Source organism: Colossoma macropomum, unplaced genomic scaffold (assembly GCF_904425465.1).
Source record: "Colossoma macropomum unplaced genomic scaffold, Colossoma_macropomum, whole genome shotgun sequence".
In the NCBI taxonomy this organism is placed as follows: domain Eukaryota; kingdom Metazoa; phylum Chordata; class Actinopteri; order Characiformes; family Serrasalmidae; genus Colossoma; species Colossoma macropomum.
Genome location: NW_023494792.1, coordinates 53,873,258 through 53,899,901, shown reverse-complemented (window position 1 = coordinate 53,899,901; position 26,644 = coordinate 53,873,258). Strand labels below are relative to the sequence as shown.

The 26,644-nt window shown below is 39.3% G+C and overlaps 1 protein-coding gene across 1 annotated transcript; it reads left to right on the top strand.

Annotated features, from left to right (window-relative positions):
* Positions 1–316: 316 nt before the first annotated feature.
* Positions 317–26,644, top strand: syt10 (synaptotagmin X). The gene is made up of 7 exons (XM_036577606.1): positions 317–570; positions 3,181–3,655; positions 8,368–8,929; positions 16,300–16,420; positions 19,384–19,555; positions 20,539–20,668; positions 23,569–26,644. The coding sequence occupies exons 1-7, from the start codon at positions 384–386 to the stop codon at positions 23,638–23,640; spliced, it is 1,719 nt and encodes a 572-aa protein (XP_036433499.1). The 5' UTR covers positions 317–383; the 3' UTR covers positions 23,641–26,644.

The following is a 26,644-nucleotide window of genomic DNA, read 5'->3' as shown; positions in this document are numbered from 1 at the left end:
CTTGTTCAGGTATGGAATGCAGTAGTGCGTTTTTCACATTCCAGCCCACGTTAACTGATGTTTGTTGGTGTAACTGATGTTTAAAGCTTCACCAGCTGCTGAAAGTCCTTCCAGCAGTTCGAACTTCATTACGACGCGCTTAATCTACTGGAAACAAGCGTGCGCGTCCAGCAGACCGCGCTGCGTCTCCGGCCCCCTCTCCACCCCTCTCCGTTTCCTATTGGTCTGTCTCGAAGTGGCACTTGCGCGCGCCAAAAGCGTCCGCGCTGCGCCAGAAGCGTCCGGTCAGTCAACGCAGATGAGGCGGACGCGTCGCGCTCTCGCGCTTTCCGTTCTTTTACGCACGGCGACAGGCTGCCTCGGGCAGCGCGCATGGTGTCCAAATGAGCCACCGCTCTCACGGATCGTCCAACATACAATGGATTAACAGGAAAGACATGAGCGTCCGCACGGAGGACAGCGTCAGCCTGTGCCAGAGGGCACTCCAGATCGTCACGGAGCTGTGCCTCGCCGGCCACGTCGACCGGGAAAAATGCTCGGACATCTTTCCGATGGAGAGCAACATACCAGGTAAAGGAAATTCAGGTAAATCTGACTAAGATCATGTTTCTCTCTTCCACCCTTTGTACACACAATGCTGAAGCTAGTACGCGTATCCCCCCGAGAACTCGTCCTCAAAGTTTTTCTCATCACACTAGTGGCCAAAAGCAATGACCACAGGCTCTTACGGAGCGAGCAGTGGCGCATTGCGTGCTGTAATGTCTGGCAAATCCCCTGCGTAAACTTTGTACGAGCAGAGCAGCGGCCCTTCAGGACACTTTGTGCCAACTGTAGCTCGCAGCTAGAGCGCAACAGGTTGCGGAACAGGCAGCTTCTCTCCAGTGTTCACCGCTGCTCGCTTAGACGATTCGGTTATCTGTTGTTCTTATACAGTGAGAGGAACCAAAGCAGTGATTTAGCGACCGAAAGTATGTCGATGTTAATTGCAACTTAACCTTTAACATAATTCATAGTTAATACAAAGAGTTGTATAGTTTTCCGTTCTCCACACACTGAGGCGCGTGAGGAAAATCAGTGAGAACCACAAAGACCCCATACACTCATAGGTTCTGTCGGCGGAACACCTTGTACCGTCTCATAGTACATGTAGCGCATGCTGGGTCGCACGTGACTAATGGAAGTCGCCTAATGAACAGCTATGCACGGCTGCGTGGCTTTAAATGCTGACACCTGTTCCTCGCAGGAGGGCTGGTCTGTATTAAACATGAATGCTGTTGAGCAGCAGTCCTGTTACCCTGCACAATGCAGTGCATCAGACAGGGAGCCAGCTCTGTTCTAGAAATGTGCATTGCATAATAAACCTCCATCCTTATCCCTGAACCCCTCCTCCCTACAACAACGCGCGCGCGCACACACACACACACACACACACACACACACACACACTTTGCCAGATCATTTTCTCTTTTATATGGTTATGGTTTAACTGTTGGCATGTGTCAAACCTTTATTATTATTTATTGGATCTTAAAACTATTTTTTGACTTCATTGAGATTCATTCTGAAATCTTATAACACCACAGTAACAATTATAAGCTGATGAGACCTTTATTGTGCTTTTTCAGTACCAATTGAACCCTGATTCATAACCAGGGCCACCTCTACACTCTTAGCCAAAAGAGTTCTCTATAGTACCAAAAAAGGTTTCTTTGACTTGTGGAACCCTTTTTTGTGCTATATAGAATCCTTTTCAGAAAGGTTCTATATAGAACCATCTACAGCACATTCTCCATCAATCTGAAGAACCTTTTCATGATGCAAAGAAAGAAATAAAAAAAGAAATAAAAATAGGCAAAAATTAGGCAGAATAAAAAACTTAGACATAAGTCAAAGTATGAGAGAGTAGGAAAAAAGTATATTTATTTGCATAATTACAAAGCGTATAAAACAGATTTGCTGTATTTACATGAGAGCAGGTATTGCACTAAGTGGTATGAGGTAGTTACTACACAATGAGTATAAACATAACTAGAGTTGCAGCAGTATTTACAGTCTAAAGTGTACAGTGAGAGTGTCATAACAGTAGCGATTATGATAAAATTGCACAGCAGGATTTTTTGCCACCACATCTTACTGTACTGTACAATTAAAGGCTAACTAATAGCAGTGACTACCACAAGGTTTATAAATTATGTACATTTATGATTTGCCTATTGTTGATGATATTATATATATATATATATATATATATATATATATATATATATATATATATACGTATTAATGATATCAGATGCTTGTTTGGGGCTCTAATAATTTACAGTGTAAATGACATTCACCTTTTCAGCATTCTCATTCCAGAGTCTGTCTTATGAAGCAGTTTCATGCTTTCCCAGCTAACTTTAAGATCTTAGTTGGATCTTAGTTGAAGTTGTCATTACAGATTTTGTGCAGTTGTCATTGCTGGTAATTATCATGACAGATGTCTTAATGTTGTCATGTCATGACAGCTTATGTTACACAAGCGTAGGTGGCCGCCGTGACCTCAGACATCATGACAATCACCAGTAATGGCAACTTGACCCATCAGTGGACGTAATCTGTCACAATGACTCATATGACATCTTCATCTCAATGTTATGTAGCAGAGTTTTAGTAAAGTGTTACTGAATTTCCTACACAAACTAAAAATCTTCCCTTTCAGCAGCCCAAGGCATGTCTGCTTGGGTGGACATGAAGAATAACAATGCATAAAAATTATGTTCAATTATTTCGCAAATATTTTGTGCGTAATTGCATCTGCAACTATAAAACCTCTCTCTGTTTTTTCTGTTCAGAATTAGGTTCTATATGATTGTGTTCCCTTCTCTGCTAAACAGAACCTTTAGTCTTCTCCTTCTTATGCTTTGCCCTTTCTCTCCTCTTTTTCTCCCTCTTCTCGCCCTCTCTCTTCCGTGTGTGTCTGTCATGCACTTCTCATTGCTGCTGGCCTTTTCCGTCTGTCCTGTCTGTCTGTCTTTCAATTCCTCACTCATTCTCACTTCACCCCCCCATCCTTCTTCTCCCTCTCTTGTTCTTTCTGTCTCTCTCTATCACACCTTCTCCCTCTTTCTTTCTGCTATCCTTACTTTCGTTCTCTTTTTCCACCTTCCCTGAACCATGTCTCTGCGTTGCCTGTAGACATCTCTGTAAGTCTCCTAGCTGTGGTCGTGGGTTTCTGTGGGCTCGCCCTGTTGGTAGTCTCTCTCTTTGTGTTTTGGAAGCTGTGCTGGCCCATCTGGAGAAGTAAGGCCCTCTCCTCGCATGCTGATGGCATCCCACAGGGGATGCTCCCCGAAGCCCCCCCGGCCAACTTGCCACCACCTCCTTCGCCCCGCCCTCAGCCCCCTTTGGTCCCAGAGCCCAAGTTGGCTGGGGTGGCGCTCATGGGGCGCCAGGCCTCTCAGCCCCAGCAGGATGACCAGGAGGAGAGGAAGAGGAAGGTGCCTGAGGTAAAGGTGAATGGTCGCAGTTCAGTCAAGCTACTCGAGGCAGCCATGAAGATCAGCCAGACGTCGCCAGACATCCCAGCTGAGGTGCAGCAGACTCTGCGTGAGTGCCTCAGCAAGCAGGCCAAAATCCAGAGGCAGACCACTGAGCCCACCTCATCCTCCAGGTATCAACTTTTACTTTAACTCCTTTCAGCTCTCTGGGTCATGTTGGAGAAGATAGGTGGATGGATGAATGGATGGATGGATGGATGAATGGATGGATGATGGATGGATGGATGGATGGATGTCCAAAAGTGTCCCCATCTAAATAGTTGATTCAACCATCTGAAAGCAAATTAATTGCTGGAACAAGTGTTAAAACCCCATGGAAACAAAGTCCATGATGTCTTTCTAATTAGGTTTCTAATTGGTAAACATCAGTGTCTCTGATGCTCAATAACTTCACTAATGTTCTTGTGGCCAATGTTCTAACATCAAGCGGGAAAATAGCAACAAGAAAAAATGTGCATAAGAAATAAAATACAGAAGATATAAAAAATACAGAACTGTCAAGACACTTACAAGAGACTTAAACAACACTGTGCGTTTTACAAAGGTGTGCTTGAATGCCAGTGAATATTTACGTGGTTTGCAAAGTGATTCATTAGTTTTCATATATTTTCTGTAGTTTCTTTTTAAAAAGTAGTGTTTTTAGTATTACATAGATATTACACAATATCTTGGCATTCCAGATGAGATAATGGGCAGAATAACACCATGTTTAACTACAAGCTCTGTTTGTTGAACTAACACCCTCACAGCATTTTGAGTAACAGTTCTAGAATTAGCACAGTTCATTACATAATTTACTCCCCCTCTCCCCCCACTCACAGTTATTTTGCATGTGTCAAATTCAGTCGATTTTTTTTATCAATGAGGTTTGAACACTGTGGCAGACTTTGAGATTGTGCCAGCATAATCTCATAAGAACATTAACTTTGACATTTGCCTGCATGATCTCAAACGTCCAATCTCAGTTAATTTAATTTTCCCACTCAAACCCAAAGAAGACTGTTTGTGTTAGGCAGGACGCTGATTTCAGAATCTGCAGTTTACCTTTTCGTGCACCTTGTTAAGCAGCAGCTGTTCGCTGTATCTGTGTTTATGCGTTTCTTGGCTCACTTCCAAATTGAAAGCCAACCGCAGGATCTAAGCTGGTGCATTACCTATTTACCACAACTTTTGTGTAAAGGCATTTTTTAATGTGGGGAAAAATGTACACAGGCTTATATGACTACACGAGTTAAAGAGAACAGGGGCTCATTAAACTAGGCATGTTGTCGGTGTTAATCAGTTCAGATATTCAGGCTATCCAGTGATGTGTTTAGCATTCAATGTCATTACAAAGCAATGAAAAAAACAAGCAAAGATGAACAACAACTTTTGCTGCATGTGAGTGATGCAAATAAAAATCTAAGAGATTGTGATCATCACTGTTATAAGAAAGGTTCATATTACTGAAATGGTAAAAGATAAAAACAAACAAAAAAAACACTTAAACACACTGTTTTCAAAACAAATGGCCATAAAATACCTGCCGTTGCTGTCCAGTATCTCCAAAATGGTAACTTTACAGGAGAAAGCAAAAACTTTCCTTACTTTTAATGTAAATTAATGCAAAGAGATTTTATTCCAAACAACTTTGGAACATTTTTGTTGGTCTATTTCTGAATATTTATTAATTTTTTACACAATGTAAAGAGCAGCTGCTGTATTCAAATAATACAGAAAAATAAATAAAAAAGTGAAAAAAGGAGATACTTGTTTATTTTTGGACAGTGATGTTATAGAAATGTGTAACACACACCCTTCATTGTTTGACAGGGCTGCAGCACGCCCCCTAGCTTCCACACCAGCCCTGTAATCACTGCAGCTCCAAAACCCTAACACCCAAGTCACGCTGCCATGACAACGGCAATTAAACAATCAGTTGTTCTTCTCTTTGTTTCATTCGTGGCACCATGTTTAAAGAGAGCAGGGTTTATAATTAGTGTTGCCATGCGATGGAACTGACATGCCGGCAGCGTTTGTCCTACTGGGGACCATGATGAGCAGCTGCACTCCTCTGCTGATGGTGGCCATTATTGAGTCACCACGGAGCTGTCATTAAAAACCCGGTTGCAGCCTAACGAATAAGGCATCTTCGTAAATTACATGTTGATGGCATTCCGAGCAAGGGCAAATGAGGCATAAAGGTCAGCTATAGAGAGAGAATGTAGTCTAGGAATGTCGCCTTGCCTCACTCATTTGGATCCGTCCAGCACTATTAAAAATAGTGTTACCAAAACTGGTTATTTGGAGAGATGGTACCCTAAAGAATCAGTGGAGGGTTCTAGAGAATCATTTTTGTAAATCAGTGTGAAGAATCTTTTTAATCTATTTAAAAATGAAAGAACTTTCACATAATGGTTCTACACTGATTAAACTGTACTGAACTGTACATCCAAGTCAACAGCATTTTGGAGCCTTTATTTTTAAGGGTACTTCACATTTGATGGCTTTTTGTGTTCAGTATTTGCACATCAGAACACCTGCTGTATTTCATCAAATATTCGCCAGTGCAAGACATCACAGGTGGTTTCTCCTTTATCTTTATCCCTGGGCCACATCTACAAGCTCTGAATAGTTCTTCTCCTTTTTGCTTCTTGTTTATCAGAACGCTTTCTATGAATTCATAAACAATGAACGGTACACAGCAGCGGAGGTCGAGTCCCTGCTGTGCTAAATGCTGCCCTGTGGCCAGCGGGCTTCAAGAACACAATTATCCTCACTCTTTCTGGAATTGAATAAAGGCTGGTACCCTCTCTCTTCTGTCACCAGTCACTTGGGGTGTCTGCATGGTCACATGGCACAGCTAGTGTTAGCCTACAAGCATGCCAAGGTGCTCAACAATGCTGTGTTGCTGGTAGTCTGGGAAAAAAGACAAGCTGCCAGATGTACACAGCCTTTGTGCTCTGTGGTAGGTCTTTCCCCTATGTGCAACAGGAACGGCAGAGTACAGGGAAACTGCAACTGCATTTGAGAGAAAATGCTAACAGAGTATTTAAACTGGTGACAAATTTGTTCTCCGTGCTACAGCAAAAGCTATAATGTTTAAGATAAAGTGTTTGTTTGTTTTTTTTTGCCACAGATCTTAATATGGGCTCAAGCTGTGAGGTAATTGCTTAAAGTAGTTGCTTACAAACTGTCATTTCCTGGCCATCTGGATGTTAATGTGAACTGCTCTCAACTGCCCCCTGTTACCGCTCATGGCTTAGCCGGGTATGGCCACATTGGGCAGCTAATCGCTAGTTGATGAGAGAAAAACATGAAGGAATAAAAGGGTTAATATGATGAATTGCTCTGAGGTTTTTTATGCACTTTGCTGGGAGAAATCTAATGTTAAAATGTTAACAAATCATATTAGCACCAGTTCTTGTAGAATAGCTACAGTAACTATAATTATTCATAAACATATTTTATTATGCCTTTGTCAAAGTCCACCCACATTAGACTGGCAGACGCAATAGAAAGAAGAAAAAGGACAATAACAACATAGCACATTATTGGATTTCTTATTAAGAACAGGCAGCCATCATTGTATGGTAGGGGTATGTTTTTCTTTCTAAATGTAAGGTATTTAGATTAGTCTGTTGATCCCCTGTGGTGGTGTAAGGACATGCTGAATTATATTGCTGCAGTGTTTTGGCTGTCTGCCTGTTTATGTGTATAATTTACTAGTAGTGCAACTCTGTAATCCATACAAGGTCATTATTATTAGAACCATTTGCTGAATGTATTTACATAGAAAGTTGCCAGTTTGTTCAATGACCTTAGGGGACATGTCTTTAATATTATATTTCACATTATCAGTCACTTTGACATAGTCTGAGCTCACAGCTGTTTCTTTTGAGAAAACTAGTGAAGCTTCCACCCTGCTGACATCACTAGGCCTACCAACAGTTATCTGCCAATAGACTTCAAACAGTCCAGTTGAAGTTTCTGTGAACTGTTTTCTTCAAGGACAGCATCAATGAATGTCTGAAAAGTAATTGCAAAACCAGCTATTAATTTAATTACTTTAATAATCTGTCATCAAACCTTTTAAAAACATACTTAAAACATTAAAGTACTGCTTGTAAAAGGGACTTTTGTGATATTCTGAAAGATACAGGCCATAGTCTTTCAGTGATAATGAAATATATGATATGTCTGATGTGGATGAGCTTCAGTCTGTGACGACACCTGGTAACTACTGAATAAACTACCGACAATGTAGTTCTTTGTGTTAATTTGTGATAAAACATTTAGACATGACCCAAAGCAAAGCATCCTTAGATGCATCTCAGAACTTTTTTTAGAATTTTTTAAAGTGCAGTAGCATTTGACCACAATTTCTTTTTACACAATAAGTTTTATACATTTATTGCGGTGGCTTTTTATTATTTGCAGTCTCGGGAATAGGTGCCAGTTGCTAGGAGACACCAAGTAGAAGTAAAAAGCTATGGTTTGCTTGAAGAATGGAAGTCATTATGCTTGTGAGGAAATGGGATGAAGATCCACTTAGAACGACCAGAGTGAGGTAGAGAGCCTAGTGAGCCAGGTTCTCTCCTTGATCGTTTAACAGCAAATGCTCAGCTTCTCTCCATTTCTGTCAAGTTTTAGTGGTTCTCTGTTTGCAGGCCAGTTGAAGATAAGTCTAAAAGAAGCACCTGAGGTTTCTTGAAAGTATTCTATTATGGAGTTCTTGTTCAGATTTTGATAATGGAGACCTCCTAGGCAAATCTCAACAAATGATTGCAATCTTAAAGTACTTTACTGTGAGAGGTTCTCACTCTTCTGCGATCTTTCTTGCTAGGCATAATTCATTCCGTCGGCATCTTCCAAGGCAGATGAATGTGTCCAGCGTGGACTTCAGCATGGACACTCTGCCTGTGCGGCAGTCCTCGGCGGTCAGCATCGGACGCATCAAGCCTGAGCTCTACAAACAGAAATCCGTAGACTCGGAGGAAGGGAACAAGGAGCCGGTGGAGACCTGTGGCAAGCTGAGCTTCGCCCTGAGCTACGACTATGAGGAACAGGCTTTGGTGGTGCGCATTCTTAAAGCCCTGGACCTGCCAGCCAAGGACTTCACGGGCACCTCTGACCCCTATGTGAAGATCTATTTGCTCCCAGAGCGTAAAAAGAAGTTCCAGACACGGGTCCATCGTAAGACACTCAACCCCACGTTCGATGAGGTGTTCCGGTTTCCGGTGGAGTATGAGCAGCTGTGTAACCGCAAGCTGCACTTCAGCGTCTACGACTTTGACCGCTTCACAAGCCATGACATGATCGGTGAGGTGGTGGTGGACAACCTGTTTGAGCTTTCCGACCTGTCACGTGAGGCTGTGGTCTGGAAGGACATTCTTGCATCAACTACAGTAAGTATACTGTTAACCTGCCAAATGAACAGTAGTTCCTGTTAGGTTGGCTGTATAAAGACAGCTAGCATAAGCCTTTCACTTCAATCTCATTTTAGCTTCTTTTTGTTTGCTCACTCATCTTTTACAGTCCAACATGAGCACAATTACAAATCTGTGACACCTATAAACCTTAAAAAGTGCCCTCAAATCACTATATGCCCTTGCAAGTGTACAGAAAGGAATAGCACCATCTAATACGTTATGATTACAGATGGTTCAGGTATTCTGAAGCTGTTGTGTCTTAAAAGCTGCAGCCCACAAGCACCAACAACACAGAGCTATAATGAAGCATTGCAGGCTTCATTAACAAGCAGATTGATTTGTTGTACAAAGCCAGGTGTGAGGGAGGATTCAGTTCAGAACTGATTCACCCTTCCGGACACCCACGCAACCCTTCCAAAAACAGATAAAATTAGCTCCCTCCAAAACCACAGACAATTTGAGCCTCCAAGGAGAGTTAGACCTTCCAAGCCATGAGACATGACTAATGCCACAGGTGTGGGATTGACTATGTCCTACTGTCACCATGCCATCAGCACTTTAGACATGATTCCATAAAAAGAAGGCAAGCATGCCCGATTCCCTCCCATGTCATCTTTTGGATGGGTTCCTTTGTCTGCTTTGCCCCTGTAATATTCCGGCCCACTCAAAATTACGCCTCAGCAAATATCTCAGTTTATGTAACAACTTCAGTCATGCTGTGTCAGAGGTTTTTTTTGTGTATTTCTTGTACAAAGCTGTTCTCTTTTCACGCTCAGCTGATTCTGATGAGAGAGCGCTTATAAGCTAAGACGAAGCGTCCTTATCTTAAGCCATGCAGGATGCAGAAATTACAATTTCCTCTGTATTTATAAGCTTGTGTGAGTTCTCACATAAATAAAATCACATTGTACAGCCCCCATACAAAAGAAGAACAGACATGCTTGAGACAAGGCCCAAGAAACTGCGTTCACTGTGTTAGTTATTTGCTTGAACATTATTTTGAATCCAAATTGTTCTTCAGAAGCATTTTTGATGTCTATGCTAATGATTCTCTGCACATAATTAGCTACCTAAAAATAAATTGCACCATTTTTTACATGTTGATCAACACAATATTTTACTATTTTTCTGTCTAAATATAAAGAACCCATATAATTGAAATGTCTGGCAAAGTCATGCCAATGTGCCCACATGGGCTGCGTCTGCATGCCACACCAGTAACTAACTAATGTTATAAAGCAATTGGAAAAACCTTTGAGTATTTTTTTACAATGATGTCACAGTAGAGTCAAATTTCTTGGTGCATTTTATCCACTGCATAAAGTACCCAAACTTTTGGAACAGTGCCATTGGTCCAGCACCAAAAGTTGTGTTTGCTAAACTGACAAAAGCAAGTAAGAAGGATAACACTATTAGCATTTCTGTTAGCCTCCTTACAACAAGAGTCTTTTCTCATATTTTCATGCTCATTAGACAAAAATGCAAGCTTTGTATTAGTGTGTGCACACAAAACAGTGCAGTATATCATTTCATGTCAGCCAAAAAGTTAAGCTAACTATAATTATTCCCTATAAAGGGAAATAATTAGCCAAATTAGATGATTAGAATGCCATTAAATGACCAAAAAGTCAATCAAGTCCTTAGTAGTCATTATTATATCTCAAGCAGGTGAAAAATAAACTTGAACCACAACCCTGTTTCCAAAAAAGTTGGGATGCTGTGCAAAATGTAAATAAAAACTGAATGCAATGATGTGCAAATCATTTAAACCCTATATTTAATTGAAAATAGTGCAAAGGTAACATATCCAATGTTGAAACTGAGAAATTTTCATAGTTATTGTCAGTAACATAATTAAAAAGTGTCCCAGAGAGGCTGAGTCTCTCAGAAGTAAAGATGCGGAGGTGTTCACCGCTCTTCGAAAGACTGTGTTGGCAAATAACGCAACTATTCAAGAATTAAGCTCCTCAAGGTAAAATAGTAAAGACATGATTCTGTATTGGAAATGGGCTCAGGAACACTTCTGAAAACGCTTGCTTGTGAACACAGTTCATTGCTGCATCCACAAAGAGGAAACCATATAAACAAGATACGCAAACACCGCCAGGTTCTTTGGGCCCAGGCTCATTTAAGATGAACTCTGGTAAAGTGGAAAAGTGTCCTTTTTTGGAAACCATGGACACTGCATCCAATCAACTTGTTATCAGTGCACAGTTCAAAAGCCAGCATCCATGATGATATGGGGGTGCATTAGTGCACATGACAGGGGTGACTTGCACATCTGCAAAGGGACCATTAATGCCGAACAATATTTATATGCTGCCAACCAGATGATGTCTTTTTCAGGGAAGGCCTTGCTTGTTTCAGCAAGACAATGCCAAACCACATTCTGCATGTATTACAATAGAAAGGTTCAGTAGTAATAGAGTCTGAGTGCTAAACTGGCCTGCCTGCAGTCTATTTTATTAATTATTTCATTATGAAAGAAAAAATATGACAAATGAGCCCCTGAACTGTTGAGCAGCTAAAATCCTATATCAAGCAAGGCAAGTATGTGGCTCAATGGACCAAGTACAGCTGTATCACGCATTTTATGGAGTAAATAACAGTAAATTCAGTAAGTATCACGTAGAGCAGTAAGCATGTCAGAAACAATTTGCATGGTCCCAAAATGCTTTGGCGTAGGTGTAAAGCACATTTAATGTTGTTTTTCCAGTGGAATTTACCATAAAATACCCTTGAAGTTTAACTCAAATTAAAATACAGAGAATAAATGCTATTAAAATGAATTCATAACATATGATACATACTGGGTCATGAGCTTGGTCAAACGGTCAGTGACTCATGTACGTTTTCCAGCCACCCCCCCTGCTGTGAATACCATGGTCAAGTGTGTAGAGGGAGTGCTGACTGGATAACTGCTGAGAACTCCTGTTGTGTCTCTATGTGGTGACTCACATGTACTGGGGAGCCCTAATCTCTGCCGTCTACAAAGTTGGGCACATCAGCCTCTTTGGGGCTCATAAACACCATGATTGCTGTTGTGTCGGTGCATTTCATCTTCTTATTGTTGTTTAGATGCCTCGCAGCACTTCTGTCTGCATATAATTTGGCTGACAGGGAGTGTATTATTGTCCCTGTCATGTTGATGTTTTGATGTGTTATTATGTCACTGTCAGCTCTCGTCATTCTCTCAGTTTCTCTCTCTGTCTCTGTCTCTCGTTCTCTTTCCTTATTGTAGCGTTTCCAAGCTTTAGTCATGTTCAGCCAGTTCCCTGCTGTAGCCTACAAGATTTAATTAATCATCTGTTTATTAAATCTGTTTATTGTGGCCAGAAAAGCACAATACTGTGTCATTGTTGCAGAACTTCAAGTTTGAGCACTCTGTCAGACTGAAACCTGAATCAGATCAAGTGTATTTGCATGGTTACTTTAGACTTTATATTTTACGTAAAAATAGAAAAATAAAATTGTGGCATGTGCAAAAGTTTGGACACACTGCTAAGACAACCTTTTTTTGGCTTCAGTTTCCTGACTGACTATGTCACATTTGCTTTTAGAATTTACTGGTATTTAGTGGAATCCATTCTCCCCTTTCCCCATGCAATGTTTCCTGCGCCACTGGCAAAAGCATAATAGCTCCACCCCCATACTTAACCCCCTGGGGTCTGAGGACATTTTCTTGATTTTTGCATATATTATTACATTTGCCTTTAAGGGCACTTGCATATCACATGATACATATTATATATAAAAATGTTCAAAACAATTTTAACTCTCTCTATGATGAGGCACTTTTGACCTGTAAGACATAATTCAGCCCTAAAGCTGAAAAAATGAAATCTGGTTCATTTCTATCTCTTGTGAAAACATAGCTTTACTCATGTGGATGAATTGTCGTGGTGCTTAAAATGGGTTTATTAGAGTCTTAGGTTCACCAAAGTAGTGGAATGTATGAATAAAATAGTAGATAAATATATATATACATATATAGTCAGACACCTGAATTACAGATGACGCACAAATCCACCAGTTACACACAGTGAGAAGCAGCTGGCTTGTGTCTGAATTTGTCTTCATTGAGTCATGTACCATTTTGCAATTAGACAAATTGTAAAGGACAGACTCAGGAGCTGTTTGAATCGTATTTCCGCACTGTATTTTCGCAAAGATATTAATACAAACACCAAGTAACATCTAATTTGATGTTCCGGCACATTTGTCAACCCCAGAGGGTTAACAGTTGACAAGGTGTTCTTTTCATCAAATGCTGTTCCTTTTCCTCCAAACATACCATACGATTGTGGCCAAAGAGGTTTTTTTTACTTTCTCAGTCCACACAACAGTCACACTAGATAATGCATCTTGATGTTGTTTTGCATACCTCAGACACTGATTTTTGTGGTGAGGTCACAGGTAAGTTTTCCTTCTGATGACTCTTCCATGTAGATCATGTTTGTGCATTTAAAATTACACAGAACAACAGTGGACTACCACTCCTGTGTCAGCTAAACATTTCTGCAGGTCCATTGTTGTCATATGGTTTGCTTTGCCTTTCTGTCCAGCATATGAACAATTGTGAGAGTTTTCTTAGTCTTACAGATTCTTGTTCTTTCAGATCTTGCATTAACTTAAGAATTGTCACCTGTTTGTCTTCAGCTGAAAATTCCTAATGACAGTTATTCACCTGCCTAGCCAGCCCTAATGAGTCAATTAAGGCCAAAGTAGTTGAAAGTCAAAGTCCTGAGACTTTACAACTAGAAGGGTGTCCAAACTATTGCACATGCCATACTGTGCATTAACATTTGCAGAAAATGTTATTTTTTTCAAAATAGTTTGCTGTACAGGTTGTGTTTGCATCATTTCACTTTAAAAAGCAACAAAATGTGTAATTTTGCCAAAGGTGCTCACTGTATGGTTGTGTGCGGTTGTGTGTCTCATTTTAGGGAAAGATAAATAACATCCTCTACATTTTTAAAACTTTTTTGTCCTTTCTTTGGAGGTTCAGACCCTAAGTTGTTGAGACAGAATATACTAATGGATTAATTATTATGTATGTAAACATGTAATTACATTTAAATAAAATCACAAACTCTCTACTTCTATAGTTTAGCTGTATAAACACATGAATCACATTGTTAATGAAAGATTATCTTTATTACACTCTCAGAGAGAACCCAGTAGGATGAAAAGACGTGGGAGTTCTGCACCTGTGAGATGCAGGAAAGCATTACTTCATCTCTGAAGCTCCAGGGATGAAACTGATGCTCCGAACCAGCTGCTCCTTGAGCTCTGACTGTGTAGACAGTCTGGTTACTCAGATAGCCCAGAATAGTCTGTGCCATTGATTGCAGCCTTGCCCTGTCACACTTCCGCCACACATTCAAACCCTTTATTTCATCCCTGGTTGACGCTTGTGGGCCTAATTTTATCACCACGTGTTGCAGCGCATGGCCGTTGTGGCAGAGTGCCAGACGGCACTGTGAAGGCGTGGAAGTCAGAGGGGCAGAAACAGGAAGGGTGTTATTGCCCCCAAAAAGCTGTGGGTTGTCTCGGTTAGTCATGAACACAGTGATGTGACGTGGCCCCTTAGCCTGCCTGCAGGTTTGTGCGTTCACAGAGGGTGACAGGATTAGTCAAGAGGGGAGATGGAGTGTGACAGAGGGAGTTCCTTAAAGCCCTAAACAAGAATCCTTGTGTACAACAACAACAACAAAAGTCTGAAAAGAATTGCTACACGAGGCGACATTTACTAAAATATAACATTATATTGTCACTGTTTATTTTAAACAGGCTGCTGCTTTCAGTGCTCTTATGTTTTCATGTTTGTCTCCATGTACTTATTACATCTGGTTATTTCATTGGATGATTGTCTGTTGTGGTTGCTACCATGTTATCTTGAGTGCACTAAAACAAATTTCCAGTAACTCTGGTGATTGATGTGGCAAAAAAATCTTGAAGTCTTTTGGAACAAAACCTAATTTCCCCAGAATTTTCAGGGGAACTCAGTATAAAAGTTTTTTGCAAAGTAATTTTAGACCATTTCTGCTGCGCCGGTCATCATGAAATTTTCACATGATGTGAAGAGAAGCTGATGTGTACAAATTATGTGGAAAAACAAAAAACAACCAAAAATGCAGTTACAAGTTTTTGTCCTGACAGCGACATTGCGCTAATGATAAATGTAGCAATAACCTTGGACCAAGTCATAATTGCAATATTATTACTGTGAAGCTAACCTTCCGAAATTGAATATTACCCCCTTAACAATCCAGGTTTATGTCATACTAAGGCTTATTATTCAGTAACTACAGGTACTTCAGTGCAAACTAATAGAGCTATTCTTAAGTTATAGAAGTGTGTAATAAAACTTTGGGGCCGCCAGTGGGCCCATGACTTGTTAAGGGATTAATACTATTATTTTGCTATTTTACTGAAAAATTCTAATGTAAATTTAATTACACAATGAGGTCCATTTGGGTTGGGGGTAGGGCAGCTATAACATGTAAGCAATCACACTGAAGAACTAACTCACATTTGGGGGTGGGATATGGATATATATTTTTATATTTGCATATTCTTCTGTGTTATTATACATGGTGCTGGTGAATTCTGCAGTTTGAAGCAAAATAGAGTCATCATTAAAAAAAGCACAGGGTGAAAATGCCTATGGCATCAGACATCACTATATCAGACAAAAAGACATCCACAAATGTATCTCTGAATACCAAACCTTCTGCTCAGCGTAATAGCCAAGGTATACATCAAGACCCCACCACTCTCATAGGCAGTCATTATAGAAGTCTTCTTGGAAAGCCAGTTGTTATGGAAATCTTATGGGAAGGAGCTGGCTTTCTGAGAAAAGAGAGATCTATATTTATACAGGAACATAGAGTCCTTTTCTCATGTTTTCCTCAAGTAAAAACAAATCCTTACTATCTAGATTTAATATAGGGTCTTTGTTTGTTTAACCAGGATGAGCAAACATTAGTCCAATATCAAGGGTATTGTCCTTGAAGAGACAAATAAAAGATTATTTGGAAGGTGATTAATGTGTTTGCAGTGGTATTTGAGTTCTCAGCACAGGTAAAAAAAAAAAAAAGATTTTTATTTGAGAACTTGCTGTATGGATGTTGTTAGCAAATATTTATCACAGTTATGTGAGAACATAATTATCAATTATATCATCCATAATTGAGCATCACCATTACAATTACACAAGAACATCCTCTGCAATGATAGCTTTCATCCTACTAATCTGCCTTAGACTCCTAATGTGATCTTCAGTGAGGTTTATGATGTTTATGATGTTTGTAAAGAATTCTATCATTTTCACCTTATTGTAGGAAAGTGTGGATTTAGGGGAAATCATGTACTCCCTCTGCTACCTTCCCACGGCTGGCCGCATGACCCTGACCGTCATCAAGTGCCGAAACCTGAAAGCCATGGACATCACGGGTTCCTCAGGTTAGTGAATGGTGGCGTGGTATGGCATTGCCACGTGGGAGGGCATTGTCATTATTCATCATCCAGTCCCATATTATACCACCTCTTACATAGCACCTCTGCTGGTCATACGCAACCTAGGTGAAGAAATAAGTTTCCCTCATATCATAACCATAATTGTTTACATAACCTTTATTTCTACAAGTTCCTCCACTGTACTCATGGTCACACAAGATACTGTGAGTTACAAGACAAAAATACACGGCAAAACAGCTGCATATCATTGGCATTAAGAACAACAATATAGAGATAATCAGCATAAGACCAATTAAACCCCGATAGACCAGCCTGTTCAAAAACACAATCAGTGCAGCATTCAACAAATGTAATTCAACTAAACACAAACCACTGTGTTACATCACCTTTCTTTTTAACAGCACTTAATAATCATTTGAGGACTGAATACACAAACTGATCCAGTTTTGAAAGCATAATTTTTTGCCATTCTTCTGTATTTGTACTATACAAGTCTTCAGCTTTGCAAACATATGCGTCCCTTATTGTTATATTTTGCACACAATTTCAATGAAAGACAGGTCTGGACTGCAGGCAGGCCAGTCTAGCACCTGCACTCTTTGATTATGCAGACATACTGTTGTAACACATGCAGAATATGGCTTGGCAGTGTCATGTTGCAATAAGCATCTAACAGGCATGTGTTCAGCGTTAATGGTGCCTTCACAGATGTGCAAGTTATCCACTAAACCCTCCCCATACCATGACCATGATTTTGACCTTCACGCTGGGAACAATCTGAACAATCTGCTTCTTCTTTGTCCTGGAGAACATGACATCCATTATTTCCATAAACAATCTGAAAGTTGACTCCTTAGACCACAAAACACTGTGCACTGTGCATCAGTTGATTTCAGATGAGCTTGAGTTCAGAGAAGGCTGTAGTGTTTCTGGATGTTGTTGACATATTACTTCCACTGTTCTTAGTGCAGTCTTAACTTGCATTTCTAGATGCAGGTTTTTCAAAATATTCCCGAACCCATGTGGTGAAATCCATCATAACAGCAAGCCGTTTTTCAGTGCACTGCTGTTAGAGGGATAAAAGGTCCTGGGCATTCAGTTGTGGTTTTCAGCCTTGCCCTTTACGCACAGATATTTCTGTGGATTCTCTAAATCTGTTGACGAAATTAAGAACTTTAAAGGGTAAAAATACCTAAAATCCTTGCAGTCGTTTGCTGAGAAAAATGAATTTTAAACTGCTAGATTTTTTGCTGATGCATTTTTGGCAAAGTGGTGAGTCTCAAAAAGTGAAGTTTTTGTACTGTTTTCATTTAAATAAAGGTAAAACTAGGTTTATAAATCACTGCTTTCTGTTTTTATTTGCATTTCACATACTGTCACAACTTTTTTGGAATTGGGGTTGTACGTGAAGTCTCTAAAAACAAGTAATCTTTTGCCACAGAGCTGGAACATCATAATAACCAAGGTAACAAAAATATGTACAGCAGTAATAAAGAAGACTGATAACGTGAAAATACAAACCCAATTCCAAAAAAAAGTTAGGACAGGAGAGACAGAATGCAAATAAAAACAGAAAGCAGTGATTGAAAAATCTGCTTTGACCTGTACTTGAACACACGCAGTACAGACAAGATATATAGTAATATTTTATCTTTTCAGCTTCATAGTTTGTTAATATACTCTTATTTTAAGGCTTATAACACATTCTAAAAAATGATGAGGCAGGGCAAATTCAAGACTAAGACCATTGTGTAAAATTCAAAAAACATCTTGAAAATGTGATGCAATTATGCTCAGATTTTAAAGGAGCATCCAGAAAAGGTCTAGTCCTTTATGAGCAAGGAGGGTTAAGGCTCATCACTTGCATCAGCAAAAAATACAACATTTTAAAACTAACATTCTTCAGTCAGAGATTGCAAGAATTTTCGGTAATTCACCAGAAATCTCTGTGCACAAAGGATGAGGGTGAAAACCACGGTTGAATGCCCATGACCTTCGACCCCTCAGATGGCACTGCATTACAAATTAGTATGCTTTTGTGATGGATATAACCACATGGGCACAAGAATACTTTGAAAAACTCTTGTTAATTAAGTCTATCCGTCGCTGTATCCACAAATGCAAGTTAAGACTATACAATGCACAACGGAAACCACATATCAACATTGTCCAGAAACCCTGCCGACGTCTCTGGGCTTAAGCACTGCTGAAATGGACTGATAAACAGTGAAAATATGTATTATGCTCTTATAAGTCAACTTTTCAGCTTTTTATGGAAATAATCGATGTTGTGTCCTGTGGGACAAAGAAGAAAGGGACCACTCAGTTTTTTCCTAGTCTAAAGTTTAAAAGCCAGGGTTTGTTAAGATATGGGGGTGCATTAGTGGGTAGCCTGCACATATATGAAAGCAGCATTTATGCTGAACACTTTTTGGAGCAACATATGCTGCCTTTTTAGACAACGTTCTGCATGTGTCAACAGTGTGGCTGCGTAATCAGAGAGTGCAAGTGCTAGACTGGCCTGCCTACAGTCAAGATCTGCCTCCCATAGAAAACTTGTCATATGAAGCTTAAAATACAACAACAAAGGTCCTGCACAGTGGCATAGTGGAAGATTGGTATAACAGGGGAATGGCAAAATCTGAATCAGTTTGAATCTTCAGTCCCCAAATGGTTAAAAAGTGCTGTTAAAAGGAAAGATGATGTAACAAAGTGGTAAACATGCTAATGTCCCAACTTTTTTGGAGCATGTTGCAGGCATCAAATAAAATGAGTGTATATTTACAAAAAAACAACGAAGCTCATAAGGTAAATATGAGACGAAAGGCCTCTGTTAGTGAATGCCTTCATAATCAGATGGATGACAAAAGAATTTTCATTTAGGCCTTAATTAAGTTGAATGAAGTTTCAATCTGGACCAGAGCCATGCTGAGTGTTTGCTTCCGCAGATCCATATGTTAAAGTCTCCCTGATTTGTGATGGTCGGAGGCTCAAGAAACGAAAGACCACCACTAAGAAGAACACACTCAACCCCGTATACAATGAGGCCATTATCTTTGACATCCCACCCGAGAACGTGGAGCAGGTCAGCCTGTCAATCATGGTGATGGATTATGACAGGTGAGTGGTGTCTGCTCAAGAGCTGGGGGCATCCTTGCCTACAATCCTAATATGAAACATGGTTTAGGGGGTAATGGGATGAAAAGCATGGCTATAACAAACTGAAGGGGCAGAAGAAGTAGAGAAGCATGTGAAGTATGGGAAATTACTAGTGGGTTAAATTACAGCATATCGCTGCTGTCACATCTTTTTTCCTTTAGCTTTTCACATCATTTGAAATTACTGCTCTTTATATCAAGTGAACATTTCATGATGAATGGGACAATATAAATGGTCCAAAATTGCTCAGAATAAAATCTCATTACTGCTTCAAGGTTTTTTTGTTTAACTTTCTCTTATTAAATTATCATTTCAGATTTAAGGTTTTGACAGATGCAATATGATGGTCTGATGTGTAAAATTATTAGGCCAACTTTACATGTTTGTGAACTGGAAAGAGCTTAATGAAGCAGACACGTGTGATTTAGTGTTAGTTACTTGACAAGTATTGCAAAGCTGCAACAGCAGAATTAAACACAGTGTATAAAAATATGGCATCAAACCTCCATTCTTTAATCAGAGATCACTGTCATATGTAACGAGGGAATTCAAACATGAATGTGCCTGTTTGTCTGAATGGAAACAAAGAAACACAGACAACTTAGGACAAAGAGAGCTATACTTGCATATGCATTTATATGCATTTCTGAACTGGTTTCCTTTGTCCGAAGTTGTCTGTATTTCTTTGTTTCCATTCATATGGAATATATATATATGTGTAAGAGAGCTAATGAGTCCAGAAACAAGCTACAGCTGTGTGTAGGTGGAGCCTGGGTGGAGCTGGAGCCAGTATGACCTAATCCATAAGTGTCCGTCTGACACTGAATTGACACCTTCTCATTGTCTGATGTTTCTATATTTGAATGTATTTTTTTACATGCATCCTTTGTTACTTAAGATTAATTTATCAAACCAGTGTACTTTATTTCTGTTTTTCTCCCCAGAGTTGGGCACAATGAGGTGATTGGTGTGTGTCGGACAGGCCCTGATGCTGAGGGCCTGGGTCGAGACCATTGGAATGAGATGTTAGCTTACCCACGCAAGCCAATCACACACTGGCATGCCCTTTGTGAGGTAGGGGAGATAAACTAGTACTTTGCGAACGTGTAGTATCTTTCACTCTTAAAAACAAAGGTGCCAAAGTGTTCTTTGTAGCCACTGAATAACCGCAGCAAAAAATTGCTCTTTGAGGAAATTCTCTAGTGTTTTTCAATTTCATCTCTGTCCACTGCATGTGTAGCTTATGCAGCAATGGCAGTAACATCCATTGATAGTCAACAAAAGTGGTTCTTCTTAGTCATCATTTCAAATAATCCTATTGGCACCTTTATTTTTGAGAATGTTCATCAACTTTTAATGCAATATGGTGCTGAAGTACAGAAAAATTGTATCTATGTGATTAAAGCTACATGATTTGTATTTTGTAGCTCTTTCTGGTTTCAGAACTGGTTAAATGAGCAGAGGTCGTACCATTATAATGAATGTTACAACTTGCTATTGACCAGTGCAATTTTAGTGCTGTGAGGAGGTGTCTTTTGGGGAGAGGGGCATGTTGCTAACCAGCTATGTTTCCTCTGACTGTTATTCCAGCAAATGTTTAAACTTGATTTGCTGGTGCTGCAGTTTGCTGAACACAATTCTTACAAAAAACAAAGTCTATCTAGGCCACAAACAACCCAGCAATTCATTTAAATCTTTTTTGATACCAAAAGGTCTTTTTCAATGCATCAAGATTAGATTAAAAGCATTTTCAGTGGTGAATCACAAACAGGCCCATGCACAGACATTTGGGGGGGACAAGGGCTGAATGGGGAAAAGGGCAACCTGAACATGACTTAAAAGTAATTTAATTTACAGCATGTTGCAGACACTGTTATCAAAAGAGACAATCTAATCATGTTTTGGAGGAAACCAAATGTAGTGGTAAGAGTTTACCAAAGGAGGCAAAAATACTTCATAGCCTAAACAGAAATTTGAGTCCGAATTTCCAACATGTAAGGCTGCACATTTCCTACTTCTATGAATTCTATGAATCACTGAGTTATAACTGTATTTAAGAATTCAGCAGACAAGAACTTGGTTTAGCAAGTTGATATCACCCCTTTCTGCCGTTGTTATTCGAAAAGAACCACATTATGGAATGTGACACTGAAGTTCGGTGCTTTATTGTTGGAATTTCCAGTGCTGTTATCTCCACAGGCAAAACTGAGCTTGAGGAATGGCCACATAACACACAATTAGTATACCCGTCAACCAGAAGGGTACTTGTACAGTCTGATGTCAAATGAACAGGGGCTCAAGCACCCTTGGGGTCTATCTCTGCATGTGCCTGACCACCGCTGACAAATGCAAATGAGAATTCTATCAGCCTCTTGGCTTTGTTACTATATCCCACAGGTTCTTGGAGCATCTCTTCTCTTGCACATTTTAGAGTTCCTGCTCTGATGTATCCACTTCAGCTCATGAAGGGCTTGTTAACCTCTCAGGTCGATGATGTATGTGACATCAGATGCTGTGCATTAAAGCAATAAGCAACAAGAGGCTGTGCGTTCCTGCGATTGTATCACGGGAAGGGTGTTCTTAACTCCCTTGCCTGTGATAAAATCACAGTAACCCATGGGCTTAAGTGGCTTATTGCTTTTATAAAATGGCGGCCAACATGAAATATAATAAAACTACACAATTTTCCAAAAAATAATTAATTATTAATAATAATTTCCGCCAAGAAATGTAGTTCCTTTAGAGTATGGTACTGTTGCCAAGCAACAATGGACTGCTGCATGCGGAGAACGTTCGGTCGCCCATTGCCATATATTGCGGTCATTACATTTCATACTTTTTGTCATATAAAAATGAACATATGATAACACAGCAATGTTTAATGCAAAAAACTTTCACTGTATAAGTACTTTTTGTTCACTAAATTGCCACCGCGAGTCTCATTTAGCACCAAACCGGCAGCACCCTCTTTTCTTGCTGGGGCTGAATCTGGAACGGCTCCCTGCTCCCTACATAGTGCACTACATAGGAATTTAAATACTGGATCCTGCACCCCAATGATGCAAAATATAGCTAAGAAATAGTCATTTGGGACTCAGCCACATCTGTACTCGACAATCGATGCACTATTTGGCCATAGAGGCTAGAATTAGAGTTTGGGATTCAGCCTGGGTTTGATGCGACTTCTGACTGAAACATGAACATTTAAAGTGTGTAATCCAATCAAGTGATATTTTTTTGGACTTTTATACTGATGTTTCACAGTGAATCATACCATATGTACTTTAATTCAAGTCTGTGATATTAATGATGGTGTTGTTTAGGCTGTTGTCTATCTTTTAGCCTGTTAGCTATCTGTCCAGCCTAGTGCTAGTTAAGAACTTAAGTTGCCAGCCCCACAGTGTAAACAAAAATGGGCTCTTGCTTTATCAATATACTCGCTGGTCCATGTGAGCAGCATAAGAGTCAAAGATGATTCCATTAACAATATAAGGGTTTTTGGGTCGTAGCGCAGTAATACAAAGTTCTGTTGTTGTGAGGCAGTCATAGTGTGTGTATATTGTAGATTTTACGACAGCTGCAAATGCGGCTCAGCCAATCAGATTTTAGGACCAGAACTATCCATTTTATAAAAAGAATGAATTGTGTTTAATCTGTGATTATTTATCCATTTATCTGTGTTAAAAAGAGCTATTGTTGTTATCAGGACTGTTAGCCATCCACTGACGTCTTGGGCCGAGTCTGTCGACCTATGAGCAGCACTACTCTTCTGGGAAAAATGAAAATATGTCTCTAGCGTGCAGCGTTCACAAAATATTTATTCTTTTATCTATGTTGTCCTTTGATGTCATATATGACATTGCCTACCTGAGAAGGTTAATTAGCTAATAAGGTGGGCAACAGGACAAGGATGCTCCACAACCAAAGTTGAAAACTGCTTTATGTGAGCTGTTTTCTTCACTTTCTCTCTACAGTGGCCAGGAAGAGCATCCAGTTTTGAAAGCCAGGGCTCCTGCCCCTCCCCCAAGCCCCCCCAGACTCCATAACCATAGCAGATGAGACCCTGAATCACACAAGTCGCCTCACACTCTTTAGCGCACATGTGCTTGGTTTGTGCCATGAGCTTTCTGTTTTTCTCTTGTTGTGGCTTGTAACACTGCATCATTATGCCAGAGGATGACTTGTGCAGGTGTCCTCTGCTATATACTCCTGATGCTACTGCATTACCTCTAGGACTATTTCTGAAGATGTATGGGCTGTTAGAAAAGACGGACAAGGCCCACAGCAGGCGTATGAGATGGTGATATGATTGGATGGGGAGACTGGCAGTAAAATGATACCATGTCAGTTGGGTGACATATCAAATAACAGCACTTTCCATGTTGTCTTTTCTAAAATCTTTACTTGATGACAGTATTTGATAAATGTAGACGCATTAAATGACAAAAAATAATAGAAGTGGCATGAATATCTAAAATCTAAACTTACTGTGTTTGTGATTTAAAGGGTAAAACAAATATGTTGAACACTGAATACACCTGTCCAATGTATGATTCTAAAAAAATATAGTGAAAATGAGACATATATACATATATGCAACCATGATTACTATGATTTTATGAGAATATATACATAATTGACTATTCTTCTGAGCATTGTTTATCTAAACAGAAAAGTTTTCTTTTCTTTCTGGTTTTGATCACATTCATAGCTTTCCATTTAATGATCATAGTTTGTGCAATCATACAAAGCTGGTCAGGGAAGAAAAAAAAGGATTAGTATTAGAAACATCTTGAAACATTGTCTAGGAAAAATAATTAAGATCAGGGCATAGGCCACCATTTCAGTGCTTTGGGGTACATTTGGACAAAATATACATCAGTGTTGATGATTTTTATGGTGCAAAAAAAAAATCTAATTTGACATGTACATATAGATGTCTTCATTACAGTGAATTTCAAACATATGTAACATATCTTAATTAAAAAATTCTGATTTTGGGAAAGAAAACAATCCTTTGTTGGTCCCAAAGTGCAGGTCAACCTCAGCCTTACAAACAGCAGTCCAGGGTCATGTGTAAGTCACAAAACTGGTGCTTGTGTTTATTCTTCATAGTTTAAAAATTGCCTTGCTATCCTACTAAATTGAAAACGTCTAAAAAGAACACAAAAGGTTGGAACAGTTGTGATGATGTGTAAACCTCAAATCGACTTTTTCTTAGGCACTTTCTTAACAGTGCAGCTTTCAAACATTTTGCTTTTTTGTCAACTTTTCACTGGAACTGATGAAAAAAGGACTAGCCACAGTAGCCAGATGATGTAGCTTTTTGTTTTTCACAAAGCAGGAGTTTATGCCCCAGCAGAACTAACAGAGAGATTGTGAAATGTTATTGCCTAAAATTTTCACAATAATAAGATTTTTTCTCAACATTTCCAGAACTTACACTATCCCTGCAATTAAATTAGCCATTTGTAACTCTGTTCCTATGCATTCAAATATGAAATGACTGAGATCTTGGTTTCAGTTACATTAACAACAGTGCGCAACTATAAAAATCCATCTATCTGCACTATTAGAAATAAAGGTACTGTGCAGGCACATTTTTCGTTTATCAAGGTACAAACAATGTAAATGTACCTTCAAAGGTACTGTAATGGGTTTAAGGTCCAATTGTGCACCTTAAATAAGTTTTTCCCAGAGAAAAAGTATGTGTGTTATTTGTATGAATCTATCTATCTATCTCATTTTTGTTAAGCCATAAAATATTGAAAGTTAACGAAAACACAGTGTATGAACTCCCAGGGAATTATTTGATGACATAAAGAAAAAAGTAGGTCAGAAGAAATTAGGACATGTGGTCTTATTTAATTAAAATCCTGTGAACATCACTGTACACACAGATCATTTAGATACATTGAATGTATGACTCAGATTGTGTGAAATGGAATGAGTCTTGCTATATGGATCCTTTTACATATTTCAAGTGAACATTAGTTGCTTTTGACATATTTAGAATGAATATTTTACTCATTTGTTTATTTTTTGTAATCCATTAAAAACCTAATGTATGAACCAAATATAGAGCATCTAAAAACTAGGTTGTTTTCCCAGCGAGTTGCAGAATAACAGCCAAAGCAGCAATTAAAATAGGGCATGTTGCAATTATGCAAATTAGTCTCGGTACATTTAATTCAGATCCAACGTTGTTTGACCAAAGGTGTAAACCTAAATTTACATTACCTTGTCAAAAATGATTGCCTGCTGATTAGAGCAGTTGCTCTTTGCCATTGACTTTATAATGTCACCATAGCAACACAACATGCCTGCGGTCGAATTAGTCTGTACCTGCTTGGATTTGGTGTACATTTCTGAAAGCGGTGGACCCCTGAAAGTGCTCTGTCTTATATGTTCACACAAGTAATAATGCAAACAAACATGGCAATTACACAAAGGCTGTGTACTGTTAACTTTAATTTGCACATTAGGACAAAGTTTCTGCCCCAGTACTCTGTGTGAGTATTAGAACAAAAGTAATATATTCTTGTAGCATGCTGACACCAGTCTCTGGATTTGACTGATATCATGTAAAAAAAGTAGAATCTGTATGAACTACTGAATTTTGAAATTGTGTTTGTATTTGCACATATCCTCCTTCCCAGTGCCAACGTACGTAAATACTTGAGAACTTTCTTGAAAGTTATGTTAAAGTGTATTTCTATGGATTGTTTGGTGGTGATTTGTACTATGAGCTTGTGATCTTGGATAACTTTATACACAATTTGCATCTATCGTGAAATGACTCATCATTTGAATGAGCACTCTACTTACTGAGAATACTCTTCTTTGAGCCATTGAAAGGCTTCTCAGCAAAATACAGTGCTTTTTGTCATACTTGTATTTGGCAACAGAAGTGGGCGCTACACTTTGTCATGATATGTACAGTTTTGTGATAACTTTTGTAAAACTGTTCAGTAAATATTTGAAATATAATTTTACTGTATCTGTTTCCTATGTATTTTAACTAAATAAAAACAGCTTGTCAAACTGCAA